The following is a 17,746-nucleotide window of genomic DNA, read 5'->3' as shown; positions in this document are numbered from 1 at the left end:
GCTTTTCCATCATTTACATTCACTGTCCGCCACCTTCCTTTGGGTACAACTGGAGCTGACCCTCCCATACTGATAGTCCTTTAAATATTTGAAACCAGCTGTTGTGTGTCTCTTAAATGCCTTCTCTGGGTTCAGCACCTCTAATTCTTTCCGCTCTTCCTCCTGGAGGTGAAAAGGGCTGGACTTTGACCCCTGAGTCACTGATATAGACCCCATGGAGGTGGGGACAGCCACAGGCTGCCGAAGAAAGTGAAGGCACAGCCACAGCTCACAACAAGTGAACCCCCGTCTCCTTGTTTTCTTTTCCCCATTTGAGCTGGCGAATTCCAAAACTGGAGGCAGAATTTTGAGAAAAAGCACTGAATACAAATTCCCTAACTGGACCTCTTGAAGGCAGAGCTGACTCTTACTAGCACAAATTACACTATAATACTGCTTTCTACTTAAAGAGTAGTTTTTTCAGCTAGTCCAGTGGTCTTTTTGGTATTGGTCCACCTTGAGTGGTTCTCAACCTGTAACAACCTGTAGACTTACCTGGGAGCTCTGAAAACTACCAATGTCCACTCCAACTTCCTGGATTCTAATTTAAATGGTATACAGTAGGGTTGGCAGGCAGTATTTTTTTAATATATAAATTTATTTATCTATTTTTGGCTGTGTTGGGTCTTTGTTGCTGCGAGCAGGCTTTCTCTCTAGTTGCTGTGAGCAGGGGCTATTCTTTGTTGCCGCGCACGGGCTCTAGGTGCACAGGCTTCAGTAGTTGTAGTACGCGGGCTCTAGAGTGCAGGCTCAGTAGTTGCGGCACATGGGCTTAGTTGCTCCGCGGCATGTGGGATCTTCCCGGACCAGGGCTTGAACCTCTGTCCCCTGCATTGGCAGGCAGATTCTTAACCACTGTGCCACCAGGGAAGTCCCAGCAGACAGTGTTTTTAAAGCACTCCAGGTGATGGTATATGTAGACAGTGTTGCAGACCTTGGCTTCAAGAGCTCAACATTGAACTTGAAATCCCCTACCTACTCAAGAATGAAGACATATTGGATGTTGGCAGAATATCTAGGAGCTGGCGCTAGCCAAAGGACAGGCTAAAAGAACACAATTGTTTTGTAAGATGGAAATCTTATTTAAAATTTTGAAAGCCACGGCTTCCCTGGTGGCTCAGTGGTTAAGCCAATGCAGGGGACATGGGATCAAGCCCTGGTCTGGGAAGATCCTACATGCCGTGGAGCAACTAAGCCTGTGCGCCACAACTACTGAGCCTGCGCTCTAGAGCCCGCAAGCTACAACTACTGAGCCCGTGTGCCACAACTACTGAAGCCCGCGCACCTAGAGCCCGTGCTCTGCAGCAAGAGAAGCTGCCGCAATGAGAAGCTCGCGCACCACAATGAAGAGTAGCCCCCGCTCGCCGCAACTAGAGAAAGCCTGCGCACAGCAATGAAGACCCAACGCAGCCGAAAGTAAATAAATAAAATAGATACAACATTAAAGAAATAAAAAATGTTTAAAAAAATAAATTCTGAAAGCCAAACATAGTCAAAAGAAATAAAATAATTGAGAAATGTATAAAGTGAGACTTCGATTTCTCCTTAACCCAATTAACCACCATTATCAGTTTGTTACATTTTTCCAGATATGTAAAATGTACATGTATGTGCTCATGCACAAACCCCCATACACACCTCCCCCGAAATCTAACTGTATTGTATACATACTGTTTTGTAATCTGTTTTATTCTTTTCTCGATATACTGTGAACATTTTCCCTTAATGACACAGAAAGAGCCCCCTTATCTTTAACAGGTGTAGAATCATAATTTATTTGACCATTTTTTAAATCGATAGACAGTCAACATTCCTCATTTTTTGCTGTTCCAAACAGCACTGCATGAACATCTTTATGTATATAAACACACACACACATAGACACACACATCCACACACTTGGGTGGATAAATTCTTAGAGGTAAAATTGCTGAGTCAAAGGGAATGCTGGTTTGGGGCAGATATTACCAAAATGCTCTCCAAAAAGATTGTTCCAGTCTACCCCGTGCAACAAAATTCCTAGTGACAGCAATTCTCCTTGTGTCAAAAGTCGAGCTTTGCTGAGCACAGCAGAGAGGAAGGTGTGAGTGTGTCAGATGGCGGGGAGGAAAAGGTGGGGTCACTTCCCCTGCAGGCTGTGTGTGAAGGAGGCCGCTGGCCTCTGGCCTTGCCTGCCTGCTGTGTTTCCCAGGAAGAGGAAACCAAGCTGTGTGTGTTAACCTTTGCCTTGCTCCCCAGGGTGTGACGGGGGAACGGGGCATGGTCACAGGATGTGTGTGTCCAAGTCAGCAGGCCTGGGTCAGTCATTGATTTGGGAGTGTGTGGGGCTAGAATCCTTCTTTCCAACCCTTTCCTAGATCCTCTGGGCTGCGTCCAAGCCCCTTGGAAGCCCAGGAGCGTGATCCTTTCTGTGGTTTGGGAGAGGATACGTTTGTTTAAGGTTTCCAGGACTCTAGCTCCTGAATGTCAATATGCATGTAGAGTTTTTCTCAATTTGCACAGTTGGGAGAGCCTCCTTCCTCTAGCCTGGACACCCTGCCACCCTCTCTGGGCTCCTGGGCATTACCCAAGACATCCATGCCCACCAATTGCTGGGCCTCTCCATTAGAGCACCTGCTGATTCAAGGTGGTCAGACACATTTTCTCTGATAAGCTGGCTTGGGAACAGAGGGAGGTGGCAGGGCTGGAGGGAGGGAGGTACAAAGGTTCAACCACATGCCCTCAGGTACTCTAGAGAGCGAGCAGTGGGGACCACACCCAGAGCCCTAGAAACCACAATGCCTTCCTTTCTTGACTCTGGGCTCATTGGTGTCTCCAGGAAATTCTAGGGAAGAGGCTAAAACTCCAAGAGCGCAGAAGACTGCGCTAGGCACTTTGAAGGGTATGGCGGGGAAGAGAGGTGACGTTTATTGAGCAGCTACAGTGTCCCAGGCTCCGTGGTTGTGCTTTGCTTGTGTTCTCATTAATCTTCACAGTGAAGCAGGTGTTACCACCCCCATTTTATAGATGGGGGAGTGGAGGCTCAGGGAGAATAACAACTTTTCATGTAGTCAATCGGATTTTTTTTTTTTTTTTTTTTTGCCACACCAAGAGGCATGCGGGATCTTAGTTCCCCCACCAGGGATTGAACCCATGCCCCCTGCAGTGGAAGGGCGGAGTCTTAACCACTGGACCGCCAAGGAAGTCCCTAGCCAATCAGATTGATTCTAAACTGTGCAAAATAGAGTGCTGGTCCCCATAGAGGGCTCCTTACCCCCTGCCTCAGGGTGGCCTCAGTACTGACTGATGGGTCACCTACACGTGGAGCAGCCACCTGACAGAGCAAATCCTTGTGACAGGGGCTCTGCCTGGTTCCAGGCAGTCTGGTGTAGTTATCAGAGGACGAAGTGGTTGGGCTACAGCAGTCAACACTGCATTTGAACCTGAGCTCCATCACCTGCCATGGGACCTCAGGTAGATCAGTTATTTCTTGAGGTCTCTTCATTTGTCAACTGGAGACAATAACACCTTCCTCACAGAATCAATGTAAGGATTAAATGAGATCATCTGGATAAAGTGCTTAGCAAGGCCTGGAATGCAATAAGTGATCAATAAACAGACATGGCTATTATTTTTGTTCCTAATGAAACCACTAGTTCCTGCATTTAAGAAAAAGGTTTGTAGAAAACTGGCTCTTCCTGCTGTTTCTGTCCTAGTTCTGGTGACTAAGGGCAGAGCTTCGACATCTGAATCTTTTTTAAGGTCCACATAGGGTTTGTAAATCCTGGGAGCTCCTACTTTGCACACTCATTTCCTGTCCAGGAAACATGAAAAAAAAAGAAGAAAAAAAGCCTCCGACCCCGAGGGGCTTGCTGCAGCCCGTCCATCCTTTCAGCGGGGTGCTCCTGAGGATGACCATTGTTTCCCAGCCCTGGGCAGCACAGTTATTTTTGCTCTTCTACTTTCCCAGGCCAGGCTTGTTATTAGTAGTGGGATGTGTGTGTGTGTGTGTGTGTGTGTGTGTGTGTGTGTGTGTGTGTGTGTGTGTGTGTGTGTGTGTGTGTGTGTGTGTGTGTGTTACCCTGCCCATCTGTGTCCCTGTTTCTCATATCCTGCTCCCCTCCTACTCCTATTCCTGGTGTCATGATCCAAGTCTCAGGACAAATGGAAAGAAGTCAGTTCACCCCCCCGCCTTCCTGAGTATCTAAATAGCAAAGGTTCACTGGGCGCTTCCCATGTGCCAGGCCCTGTGCTGGGCGCCCCCATGTGCTTCATCACACTTAACGGGAAGATCCCTTTATAAACCACACTTTGCAGCTAAGGAGACCCTGACTCAGAAAGGCTAAGACACATGCCCAAGCCCACACAGCAGAGAAATGTTGAAGCTAAAATTTAAATCCACCAAATGCTTTCAAAGCCGTCTTCCTCCTCCATGATGCCAATGCTGCCTGTGGTCCTTCCTGAGCCTCACTTTTTGGCATCCCATCACTCCACCGTATACTGTTTCCCTACTTAGTTTGTCAGTGTGAGTCTGGCTGCCACAGCTGAGCTGTAAGGGCCTGGAGGTCGGGGACTTTGCCTCATCTTTAGAGTGGCACAAAACCAGGCACCAGGCAAGCACTCGCTCGACATTAGCTGGTTACTTCGTTCCTTCACTTACTTAGGGGACATTAAATGAGTGCGTCTTAGGTGTAAAGTGTCTTGCTGGGCGTTAGGATGCCATAATCTGCCTTCAGGGAGCTTGTGTTCTAATGGGGAGATGCAGGGTTAGATCACAAATCCTCACAACAGCCCCCCAGTGAAGTAACCACTGTTATCCCCATCTTGCAGAGGAATAAATGGAGGCAACAGCAATATGGACGCTTCCTCCAAACCCTCTTGCCTATGCATTGCCCTCAAAATTAAATAAACAGTCGAGGCCCATGATTCATGCAAACGATGGCAGGCCCTGAGTGTGATGAGTACCGACCAAACACTCTTGAAGGTGTTTGATACAGTTTAAGAGCCTGCTGAGTATCCCCTCCTCCAAATCCCCTTAAAAGCCCTTTTTCCAAATGCAAATCAAAACCACAATGAGGTATCACTTCACACCTGTCAGAATGGCTATTATCAAAAAGACAACAAATAAGTGTTGGCGAGGATGTGGAGAAACAGGAACACCTCATGCCTCGTTGGTGGGGGGGGTAAATTGGTGCAGCCACTTTGGAAAGCAGTGTGGAGGTTCCTCAAAAAATTAAAAATAGAGCTACCATATGATCCAGCAATTCCACTTCTGGGTATTTATCTGAAGAAAACGAAAACAGTAATTAGAAAAGATACATGCACCCTTATGTTCATTGTAGCATTATTTACAATAGCCAAGATAGGGAAGCAACCTAAGTGCCTATCAACAGATGACTATCAACAGATGACTAGATAAATAATATGTTTTAGGGCTTCCCTGGTGGCGCAGTGGTTGAGAGTCCGCCTGCTGATGTAGGGGACACGGGTTCGTGCCCCGGTCCAGGAAGATCCCACATGCCGCGGAGCGCCTGGGCCCATGAGCCATGGCCGTTGAGCCTGCGCGTCCAGAGCCTGTGCTCCACAATGGGAGAGGCCACGACAGTGAGAGGCCCGTGTACCGCAAAAAAAAAAAAAAAAAAAGAATATGTTTTATATATAAATACACACACACACATATATAAAATGGAATGTTACTCAGCCATAAAGAGAATGAAAAAATATATAAATAAATATATAATGTAAATTAATGTAATATATATTGGGTTTCCGTATGATGTTATGGAAAAACACGAACGAACCCTTTGGCCAACCCAGTATTTACTCAGCCATAAAGAGGATGAAAATGAAATCTTACCATTTGTGACAACATGGATGGACCTAGTGGGTATTATGCTAAGTGAAATAAGATGGAGAAAGACAAATACTGTATGATTTCACTTATATGTGGAATCTAAAAAACAAAACAATGAACAAGCAACAGAAACAGAGTCATAGATACAGAAAACAAACAGGTGGTTGCCAGAGGGGAAGGGATGGGGGGAGGAGAAAAATAGGTGAGAGAGATTAAGAAGTACAAACTTTCAGCTGCAAAATAAATGAATCACAGGTATGAAATTACAGCATAGTAAATATAGTCAATAATTGTGTAATACCTTTGTATGCTGACAGATGGTAACTAGACTTATTGTGGTGATAATTTTGAAATGTGTAGAAATATCGAATCACTGTATTGTGTACCAGGAAGTAAAGTAGTGTTGTAGGTCAATTATACTTCATAAACAAACAAACTCATAGAAAAAGAGATCAGATTTCTGGTTACCAGAGGAGGGTAGGTGGAGGGGGAATTGGATGAAAGGTACAAATTCCCAGTTCTATGATAAATAAGTACTAGTGATATAATGTGCAACGTGATAAATATAATTAACACAGCTGTACGTTTTATATGAAGGTTGTTAAGAGTAAATCCTAAGAGTTCTCATCACAAGGAAAAACATTTTCTATTTCTTTGATATTATATCCATATTACATGATGGATGTTCACTACACTTACTGTGGCAGTCATTTCATGATGTATCTAAGTCAAATCATTAGGCCGTACACCTTAAATTTATACCGTGTTGTATGTCAGTTATATCTCAATGAACCTGGAAGGAAAAAAGCTCTTTTCCCAGATGAGAACCATTTGACGCAGGCCTGCAGTGACGGCATCTGTGTTTGGAGGGGATTGGTGGATCGTGGTTCTGGGAGGAGCCTCCTGCTGGCCACACACCCTGTCTCTGGCAGAGCCTTTCTGAGGTTTGCTTCTGCTGCATTTGCTGTGACTGCTCCATAAACGTGAGGTCCAGAGCGAGCCTGAACAGTGTGCTCTGAGGTCTGAAAGGCTCCACCGCCTGGTCATTAACCCTGTAGTGGATCTGTGTGTGTGTGTGTGTGTGTGTGTGTGTGTGTGTGTGTGTGTGCTGGGGTGGAGGTTACCCCCCAAGTCCAGACTTCTAAGTGCTGCTTGTTCCCCAAATTTGCAGTGTCACTACCCTTCCCACCCCAAGAACAATCACCCACCCCAGAGGAAATGTCAGAATTTTAAAGGACCACACCCCGAGGGTGCTCAGAAACTTTATCCAGGTGGCCACAGGCCATTGAACTTAATTTTGCTGGTAGGGTTTTGGGTTGGCAAAGACCTTTGCACTGACCGGATGTATTTTATATTCTGCCCCTTGGCCACTGGGGATTTGCTTCTGGAGTGGGGGGCAGTCCCCAAGGGTTGCTGCTAGCGACCTCTTTGGTTCTTCAAACCCAATGGATTTTCACTCATGAGCCAGCCAGTCGTGTTTCAGTGTGCCCAGCGGACTGGCAGGCCCAGGGCACCGCAGGGGGTCAGGGAACACAGCTGCTGCCCATGGGGAGACCTGGGAGGACATAGTGGCCCACGTGAAATAGACAGGGACACAGCACGTGTCCAGTGCTGGGTCATTCTGAGCCAACAATTAGAAAACAAAGGCAGATCTAATAACTGGCTAGTTGTGAAAAACAGACTGTGAGCACAAGAGATGGCCCCAGACCTGCTAGGCTGGTGGGCCCAGGTCAGATGATGAAATCTGGGGAGCTTTCAATTTGGGTGCGGCCAAGTGTTGTCAAGATGGGTCTTTGATACCGGGGCCCCTGCTGCTTATTGGTGGGGGGGCCAGTGGGCCCCAGCAGGGAGGAGAAGGGGCATCAGCCCAGCATTTGGTGGAGCTACTTGCGCCGGGAGCAGCAGCCCTGGGGTCCTCTGCCCTGCTGGGTGGTCTGCATCTTGAGGACCAGCCCAGCCTAACTTGGGACTCCCCTGCCCGTGATAGGACTTAGTACATGGGGCCCTTTGAATAGAAGGTTAGAGCCTATTGGTACCTTAGGGCTGCCATCATCTTCTTGGGGAAGAACGTGATGAACTTCTCCAGTAGGAAGCCAGAGAAGCGATCATGTCCCTAAATGTAACCTCCCCTTTACCGGCTGTTGGAATGCGTTCATTCAGACTTCTGAACAGTCCATCTCAAACATTAAGCATCCCTCCATCTAGAAGATTTGGGAAAGTTGAGGAGCTGGGTCCTGAGAAGATACCGTAACCTCAAGGGCCCTGGAAAGCACTGACAACCTACCCAGGGGACAAGGTGCTCTGTCCTGGCCAGAACCATTCTGTATGCATTAGAAGGAGGTGCTCCTTTATCTGTGTGCCTGCAGCCTGGAGCCAGGGTGCACAGTTTGGGATGCAGAGGATAGGCTAGATTTCGACCCCTACTTGTCCCGGGCAGTCTTTGGACAGTGAGCAACTTACACAACTCTATGCGATGGCCCTAGTCCTAGCCAACTGGTCCCACCCTGTGTTGCTGGGAGCCGGTGAAGGAAGATTGTCACTGAGTTTCCATTTGGCCTGGGGCCAGGGGCAGCTGGCAGGGGTCCAGGGGAAAAAGGCCTCCTTAGTAAACTGAGCCACAGTGCCACAAAGATAGAGGATTTCCCCCACGGTCCCTAACTCCTTGTCTCTAACTGTACTTTTCATCAGTACAGGGAGCAATGGGTACTTACTGGCACTTTCTAACTAAACAGGGGCAGGTCCCAGGCCGTCTAGGAATGATTAGGCCGTAACTTTGGGTCATTAATTGGCCACAGCCCAGGTCTGATCATGGACCTCCCTCCATGGAAACTGGGCTGGGCTTCATTCTCTGCTCTGGCGCTGAGCTGCGGGTCTGATCTGCATCAAGGCCACTTCCTTGTTGAAAGGAGCAGGACTTGGAAGTCTCAGAAGCCTCAGACATTTCTGGGCCTAATGAGCTGAGCAGATGGGAGGCAGCCCAAGATGGCCTTGGAACGGGTGGGCTGGCGGGACCGAGGCGTCGTGGAGCTTCTGTACTTGTGTCTGTGGTGGAGACCCTCCTCGGAAGAGGGTGAGCCTGGCAGGTGAACTTGAGACTCTGGGGCTTCCTCTCCGGGGCAGGCTGGATGCAATTTCTAGATGCTTGCCATCTGCCTGAAGTGGCCAGAGATGGGGTAATAGAATCCATGAGTTTTTAAAATCCAGAAGGAAGGGAAACTCCACCCGGGAAACGTAACTCCAAGTACAGTGTGTGGAGGCAGGTGTTTAATTGCAAACCTTGCTTGGAACCAGCTGCTGGGTAACGTTATCTTGGTCACTCCTGCAGCCAGAGGAGAGTTTATCTGGGGCCCTGACGTAGCCCGGTAAACAGAGCTGGCTTTCTCCAGTGACCTCTGCCCTGTCCCCCTTGCCCTCCACCTGCTCTTTCTCTGCGTTTTATCGCTGGGGGCTCCAGCACAGCCAGCTCAGGGAGGCTTGGGAAACTCTGATTTGGGGATGTGAGTCGGGCTGGAATTTTGTGTATCATTTGCTCATCTGGAGTGATCATCTAGGATGGTCAAGGTTTGGAAGAAAGCAGACAGGCGTACAGCCCAGATGAGGGAAAGGGGCCTGGAGGTTGCCCACAGATCCTCCGGGCTTACCTCCGGGGAAGTCTCTGACCGGTTCCTCCACTGAGGCTTTACACTGTTTTTCCAGGAGGGTAGGCTGGGGGTGGCGCTGGGAGGCTCTGGCAAATCGCAGAGGTTTGGGAGAACCAGGGGGTGGAGGCTCATTTCCCCACCCCCCGACCCCTACATGTAAGTCACCAGAGGCCTGTCTTCCTTGTGGGTTCAGGTCAAGTGTTAGATAGTGACAATGCCCTGTGACTCTTCAACTGTTTTCAGTAGTCAAGGAAGAAGGACTTTTCTAGGGCAGGTGTACGCTGGTCATGTGCTGATTAGTCCTAGACTAGGAATTAGGAGGTCTGGGTTCCTGTCCCAGCTCCACCACTAACGGGGTGAGCACACCTGCAATGAAACCAACGTAGTGGATCAGGCCCCATAGCCCTGAAGACTGTGCCCATAGAATAGAGGAAGGGCCTGAGGGTCTGAGAGGCTGGGCTGAGGTCTCACAGCCGATGATAAGGAAGGTCCTAAGAGTGAAACCCGGGAGTGGCTGACTCCAGGCTCTGTGCCTTTTCCTTGGCAAATCTCCATCCTCGGTCCTAGGTTCCTCCTCTGCAAAAGGAGAGACCTCCCAGCTGCCAGAGGCAGTGAGCCTGTGATTAATTCTCCCTGGGAGGTGAAGGGAAGCCCCTAATTACTAGGGAGGATGGAGCATGGGTCATGTTAAGCCCCAGTTAAGCCCTTCCTCTGGGTCCCACTTGGTTGGCCAGGGAGAAAGACTACTGTCTAATGGCCTGCGAGCGAGTGCAGGCTCTCTCCCGAGAGGACCCGGTCATTTGGGGCCTCCCTACAGTGCATCTGCCTGGGCGGAGGTCAGGAAGGCAGCACCTGTCGTGCACAGCATCTGTGGGAAGGGGAGATGCAGGTGGGAGGGGAGATGTAGCTGGCAGGATTTGGGAGTCAAGGAGCTGGGGGTCAGCAGGGGTGATGGGGTGGGCTATAACCCCTGTGAGAAACCCCAGAGCATCCTGCCACAGTCGGTGAAGCCAGTTGTGTATGAGAGTTTCCTCTGTGTCTGTCTGGTTTTGTAGCATTCTTAACCGCTGACCTCTGTCTGGGCCAAGTTCTATCTCTTCTTGGTCTCAGGCTCTCAGAATTAGCCTTCCTCCCCCATGTTCCTCAAGGGTTGTACAGACTTTTCTGATTACCCAAAACTTTATTTTTAAAAATGCCATTCAGTCCTCATCAAGTAGTTTGATTAAATATCCCCACTCCTGAATTTACATATAGGGAGACAGTCCAGTGTGGTTAAGAGCATAGGGATTAGACTCAGTTGGACCTAGGTTCTATCCTTTGCTCTGTATTTTCCTAGCTGTGTGACCTTGGGCAAGTTATTTGGCTTCTCTGAACCTCAACTTCCTCTTGTGCAAAATGGGGATCACAATGGTAGCTACCTCTTGGGCTGAAGATTAAACGGGCTAATGCGTATGAGTGCTTTACACTGCTGGCACATAGTAACCATTACCTAAATGGTTTCTACAATTTATTGTGTGAGTTATATGTTTGTATATGTATAAAGCAAAGCATATCCCTATATATTTATTTATGTCACTTTATTTTGGGCTTGTGAGGGTAGGGATGGCCTTTTCATTTTATGGTCTTTCTTAGTTGGGATCACATAAAACATGTCATATCATAAATACCCCATTTCAGGGTGGCAACACTCAGCTGTATTTGCTTTGCTTTATGGCGCTCTCCTTGGGTGTGTTTCAGAACAAACACTCCACACGGCACGAGGCTGACTCTGTGACTTAGAGATCGGAGGGGAGAAGGGACTAGATTCAGAGCTCATTTCTTTGGCTGTTAACTGAGCAGCCAAACATAAAGCCTCATACTCCTGTGTGTGGAACCCTTGCTGTGAAGTAAATGTTCGTGCCTTCCCCCTCCCCTCCCCTCAAGTCCACATGTTGAAGCCCAGATCCCCAGTATGATGGTGTCTGAGGTGGGGCCTTTGGGAAGTAATTAGGTTCAGGTGAGGTCACAAGGATGGAGCCCCAATGATGGGATTAGTGCCCTTATAAGAAGAGGAAGGGACTAGAGCTCACTCTGTCTTCAGCATGTGAAGACACAACAGAAGTCAGCCATCTGCAAGCCAGGAGGAAGGTTCTACCAGGAACCTTGATCTGGGACTTCCAGCTTCCATGACTGTGGGAAATAAATGTTGTTGTCTAAGTCACCCATCTATGGAATTATGTTTTAGCAGCCCGAGCAGACCAAGAGAGCCCTGCTTCAGGCATGTGGTGAAGTCAGCCAGTCTGATGCCAAGGTTTCCAAATGCTCCTTCTCTTTGCTAATGTTCCCTCCTTCTCACAGTGGCTGTGACCCTGACCTCTCTGGCCACTTTGTTCTTCTCTCTGATGGAGTCCCCTCAGACCTCCTGAATCAGAATCGCTAGGCAGAATCCTGGGAATATGGGTTTTTAGGGAGGTCTGCAGGTGATTCTGGTGGACGGGGCATCCTGGCAGGGGAACCAGTGCTGTGACCTACAGCAGCTCATTCTCCTCTGAGGGAGGAAGCAGGTGGAGGTCTCGCCCACGTCTTAACCCTGGGTCGCCCTCACTTAATGCTGTGCTTGGAGACATCACAACAGGCACCGTGGGGAAGTTCAGCGGAGTAGCCCTGAGGTTGTGTGAGGGGACCCTCCCTCTAACTGAAGCCTCTCCCAGGAAGGCGTGTCTTTGGTGTGAGTTCAGATAAGAGGGACAGAAATGGTGGGAAAAATAGGACAGATTGTGTGGGCCTGGGACTTTCTCTCCTTCTCCAGTTTGGAGTCCCACCCACCTCCTGGGCTAGGTGAGCCTTCCAGAGTGGCCTGAGGCAGTAGTCCAGAGCCTGATTGAGCACTGGGAACTGGGGTGACATTGGGAATGGGGTCCTGAAATGCCTTCATTTCAGAAAAGTTTACAAATCTTCCATGTGCTAATTTCTCTCCTGTAAATCTACCTCTCATCCAGAGGGTCAGTTTGGTTGTTCAATGGAGCAGAATGGTTGAGCACCCACTCAGTGCCAGACGCAGAGCTAAGACTTAGGGATACTGGGATGAACCACACATCTCTGAAATGCTTACAGTCTCCTGAAGTGGGTTCAGAGTGTGTTCTGAGGATCAACTGTGGCAGAATGACCTGGAATGGGTTTTTTAAAACATAGATGCCCAATTTCAACAAATGTACCACTCTGGTGAGGGATGTTAGTAATGGGAGAGGCTGTGCATGTGTGGGGGTGGGGATATATAGGAAACCTCTGTACCTTCTGCTCAGTTTTTCTATGAAAATAAAACTGCTCTATAAAAATTGTTAAAAAGAATAAAATGTAGATGCCTGATCCTCTAAAACCCAGGTCTACTTATGCAGAATTTCAGAGGGTGGGGTCCTGACATCTGCAATTTTGGAAGGCCCTTTGCAGAATCTCATTCACCGTAAAGTTTGAGAACCAGTGGAAATAAGCTACTTAAAATTTTAAACAACTCCAAATTTATGTTCATTGTATAAAATACACATAAACAAGAAGAAGAAAATTAAAACCACTTGTAACCCTACCCTCCTAAGATAATCATCCTTAGCATTTTATTGAATACCCTTCTAGGTGTGTGTGTGTGTGTGTGTGTGTGTGTGTGTGTGTGTGTGTGTGTGTGTGTGTGTGTGTGTGTGTGTGTGTGTATTTAGACACATGTGTAGCATCCATGTGTACCTGACACTGTGCTAAAGCCCTGGGGACAAAGATGAGAAAAAGGATGGTCCTGGCCTGGAACACCCACGGTCATGTTAAACGATGCCTGGCACAGCTTGAGGCCCTGCTTTAGTCACCCACTCACCTGCTCTTATCTTTTCCCCACAGGTATACATCATTAACGTGACCTGGTCCGACTCCACGTCCCAGACCATCTACCGGAGGTACAGCAAGTTCTTTGACCTGCAGGTGAGTGGGTCTGAGCTCAGATGGTGCCTGGTTCCACACGAAGTGGCCTGAGTGTCTGGTGGGTTGGCCTCTCTCACGTCCTCAGTCATCCAGAGAATCCCCTTCCCAAGCTCTCAGGGTCAGAGTCTAGGCAGAGCAGAGGGACAGAAGAGGGAACCTCGGCGGTCAAGCTGGGTTGGGCTCAGTCCTGGATGATGCAGGCAGGTACTTGGGGCTTCTCTGGCTTCCTCAGACGGTCTTAATAGTCATGCTTTGTCACCCTCCTTCGTCTGGAGTGTGGTAAACCAGGGCGGAAAGGCGGGAGGTTGGCCATAGGTGCTGTGTACTTGAGCAGACATGTGTCTGTAAACATCCAGGGTGAGACACAAGCCACCACATCATTGCAGGCAAAGAAAAGCAAACACACAGAAAAGACTGAAACAGAAAATAAGCTGTTTCTTGAACTACAGACACAAATGCGGCATACCGCTGTGTCTGTGTAACCAAATAAGGCTCTTATCTCCCTGTTTGTACAAGTGTATGATATGTGTGTCTCTCTAACATACCCAGGCATGTCACACAGGGGGATGGTAGCATGGATCCACAATTCCATTGTAGACACCTCCCTTGAGGCCAACTAATTTGATTAGGCCTCTTTAGGTTACAAGTAATAGTTTTACACTCATACTGGCTTAGACAAAAAGGAGACTTGGTTGGAAGGATATACCAGGGAAGCTTATGCAGTCAACCAGATGGTGGAAAGGGGAGAGAGGCAGTGGCTTCAGGAACACCTGAAACCAAAGCTGCTCTCCCTCTGTCTTGTCTTGGCTTCTCTCTGGGTACTGTCATCAGTAGTTCAGCTGTCAGTAGCTCCCAAATTTCATATCTTATGGTTCCCAACAGCAGAGAGACTGACTGTCTCCCAGTTCCAAATTGAAAAATCCCAGGCAAGACTCTGATTGGCCTGACTTGGGTCAGGTGCCCTCTCTGCACTAATCACTATGGTCTAGGGTAGACAGACATGAACACAGACATGGCCACTAGGGGACCCACCCCTGTTTATCAGAGGCAGGCACCAGACAAGGCAGAATTATTGAGAGTTGGGCAGCAACCCTTCCTATATCAGGAAGGGAAAGCTGAGAGGTTCTAGATTCTTCCTTAGGGCTATGAGCCTGGTTTAGGCCTATAAAAACACAAAGAAGAGACATCCACTGCTGGCCCTCACAACCAAGGTCCACTCCTTCCTTTGCAGGCCTCTGGTGGTGAGTCATCTTGGAGAGGCCAGGCTTGCATGTTTGCCTCCAAGTACCTGACTTTATCCCACTGTCATTATGGCTCTGTCTATGAGATGAGCCAAAGGTGAGCCAGCTCCCTGCATTCCAAATCCTCTCTTAATCGCTAACAATATGGGGTTGAAAGCCACACCTTAAGCTCCTGCCTTCTTCCTCTTCCCCCATCAACTCCTGTCCAGTCTCCTCGTGTCCTTCCGGCATAAACTGTTGGGATTTGCTGATACCCCATCAATGGGTGTAGTGTGCTGGACAGGAAATGATCACTTAGTTGGGGAGAGGGAACCCTGAAAGGACTCATTGATGAGCCAGAGGGAAACTCTCAAATCAGAACTTTTCTCCCCCCTCTTTTCTGTTCTATTCCCCTACCCCCTCCCTAGTTACAGAATCTCACAGGAAAGGAATGCTGCTCCCCCCACTTCTCCCTTGCCTGGAGGGCTCATTTCCTGTGTGTTGAGAGGGGACACATGGCATGAGGCAGCTTGTACGATGCGCTGGCCCTAGTCATGAGCATGGCCAGGCCTGTCCATGTGGGTCATTGTTACCCTGTAGATGCAGTTGGGAAAGGGGTTGGGATGGTTCTTTGGAATTTAACCTTTCAACCAAGCATTTTGGGAACCCATTTTTCAGAACTTGACATGATGACTTGTAATGGCCTTCATTTTAGAAAGCCTTTCTTATTTATCAGGATCTCTGATTTTAATATGGCGTTCCTATAGAGGAAGAATAAATGGCATTGCTAATTCCGTCTCTGGTCACTGGTGGCTCTGAGAACTCAGCTTGGAGCTTAGGCACTGGGGACACATTGCCTGGGACCAGTTACTGGCTCTGTCACTCTGTAACTCCAGAGAGGTTCCTTCCTTAGCTTCTCCATCTTCTCATCTGTAGAATGAAGGTTCACATGGTACCCACTCAGTAGGGTTGTTGTGAGGAGGAAACGAGCAAATCCATGTTTTCCCCAGCACATGGTTGTCTAGTGAGTTACTTGGTGTTAACAGGTGACAAGGATGCTGCGCTGCCTGGCTGAAGGGTCTGGGCGCTTAGTACCTCCTGTCATGGTGTTGCTTTCTCGTTTTCATCCCTTGGCTTCACTCTGCTGAGTTGCCGCTCAGTGCCAGGGCTGTGTCAGAGCGTACACAATCCCACAAGCTGTCTCTGGAGCTTGCCACTGGGACAGGACGGAGTGAGTTGGGAGGAGGGGTGTGAGCCGTAGAGCGCTATTCTCAGAATCCTTTTGCTCCTCCCCTTTTGGGCTGAGGCCCACCTTGGAACCCTGGAAGTACTGCGCCGACTAAGCCAGCCCGGGGAAAGCTGCCTAACTGGCTTTACTAACTCATGGTTCTGGGCTTTCTGGGGACTGTATACTTTTCTTTAGTATAAGTATATCCCATATATTGCAGGAGATATACTAAAAAGTTATTCATTGGGACTTCCTTGGTGGTCCAGTGGTTAAGAATCTGCGCTTCCACTGCAGAGAGCACGGGTTTGATCCGTGGTCAGGGGAACTAAGATCCCGTATGCCACATGGTGCAGCCAAAAAACGTTTTTTTGAAGCTATTCATTGTTTATTTGAAATTCCTGTTTTATCCTTTGTCCTGTATTTTTCACTTGCTAAATCTGGCAGCCTTAGCCTGGCTGTGCATGGCAAGGGTGGAAGTATAAAGATGAGGAAAGCAGGCTGGCTCGTCGTAAGAGTGAATTGGCCTTTGCCAAGGCCTCCACCACATTTGCACTTTTGCAGGGCAGAAGTGGCACAGGCGGAGGGACACTCATTTGAGAAGGACAAGGTCCCTTCCTTCTAGGAGTCTGTATCTAGTGGGGAAATAGACTTTTAAGCAATTTAGTCCACTGTAGATGAAATAAATACTAGATTGAGGTACAAGTAACATGCCAGGGGATGAAGAGGAAGGAAAGAACATCCTTCTTGGGAGGGGGCAACTAAGAAGATGCCCATATATTTTTTTAATTAATTAATTAATTAATTTTTATTTATTTTTGGCTGCACTGGATCTTTGTTACTGCGCACGGGCTTTCTCTAGTTGCGGCGAGCGGGGGCTCCTCTTCGTTGCGGTGCGCGGGCTTCTCATTGCGGTGGCTTCTCTTGTCGCGGAGCACGGGCTCTAGGCACACGGGCTCAGTAGTTGTGGCACGCGGGCTCTAGAGCGCAGGCTCAGTAGTTGTGAGGCACGGGCTTAGTTGCTCCGCGGCATGTGGGATCTTCCTGGACCAGGGCTCCAACCTGTGTCCCCTGCCTTGGCAGGTGTATTCTTAACCACTGCACCACCAGGGGAGCCCTGCCCATATGGTTTTGATTGGTGACAGTGGCCTAGAGTGATATAGCCACGACCCCCACTCCAGTTTGAGGGGATTTGGTTGCTTTTTGAGATTTATAGTTATCGAGGTAAAGTATGTCCCTAACTTATTTCTTAGTTTGTTCGTTCATTTATGCGTACTTGTCTGCCTCCTCTCCATCTGTCCATCCATCTGTCCATCTGCCCATCTATCCATCCATCCATCTATCCATCTATCCCAACCTATTCAGTCTTAAGTGCCTGCCTTCTGTGTCCCAGGAAGGATGCCAGGCTCTGGGTGGGGATTTATTGGTGAGCAAAAGCAGATCTGGTTACTGCTTTTATGGGACTTACAGCTTAATGAGGAAAGACAGATTTTAGTTTAAAAATGTATATACATATTATTTTATATGATTCCAAATGCTACAGAGAGAAGCACCATAGACATATTTTAGGGAAACCTTATACTCTGGTATCAGAGCAGACTTCCCTGAAGAAGTAAGTTTATCTGACAGACCAATGAGTTATTTTCTTTTATTTTGGGGGCTCAGGGTTTCTTTTATGCATCTTTCCAGACAAGCAAGAATGTACATATACAATTCTAATAACCCGCTTGGTCATCCACGCCCCCCTGAAATCCTTCCAAGGGCACTAGGATAAGACCCTCTACTCTGCCCAAAACCTTCTTCTCTTCCCATGTTTCTTTCTTGAGCCTTCAGCCCCAGTGGTTCTGCC

At 48.3% G+C, this 17,746-nt stretch overlaps 1 protein-coding gene across 3 annotated transcripts in view; it reads left to right on the top strand.

Annotated features, from left to right (window-relative positions):
• SH3PXD2A (SH3 and PX domains 2A) overlaps nt 1–17,746 on the top strand; it is a 248,697-nt gene that overhangs the window by 40,437 nt on the left and 190,514 nt on the right. For all 3 annotated transcript variants that reach the window (XM_060125289.1, XM_060125291.1, XM_060125290.1), the window contains exon 2: nt 13,372–13,452. In XM_060125289.1, the coding sequence (XP_059981272.1) occupies nt 13,372–13,452 (81 nt within the window). The remainder of the gene's footprint in view (nt 1–13,371; nt 13,453–17,746) is intronic.

Source organism: Lagenorhynchus albirostris, chromosome 16 (genome assembly GCF_949774975.1).
Source record: "Lagenorhynchus albirostris chromosome 16, mLagAlb1.1, whole genome shotgun sequence".
NCBI classification, from domain to species: domain Eukaryota; kingdom Metazoa; phylum Chordata; class Mammalia; order Artiodactyla; family Delphinidae; genus Lagenorhynchus; species Lagenorhynchus albirostris.
The sequence above is the reverse complement of the archived record's forward strand: the minus strand, read 5'-3'. Positions and strand labels throughout refer to the sequence as shown.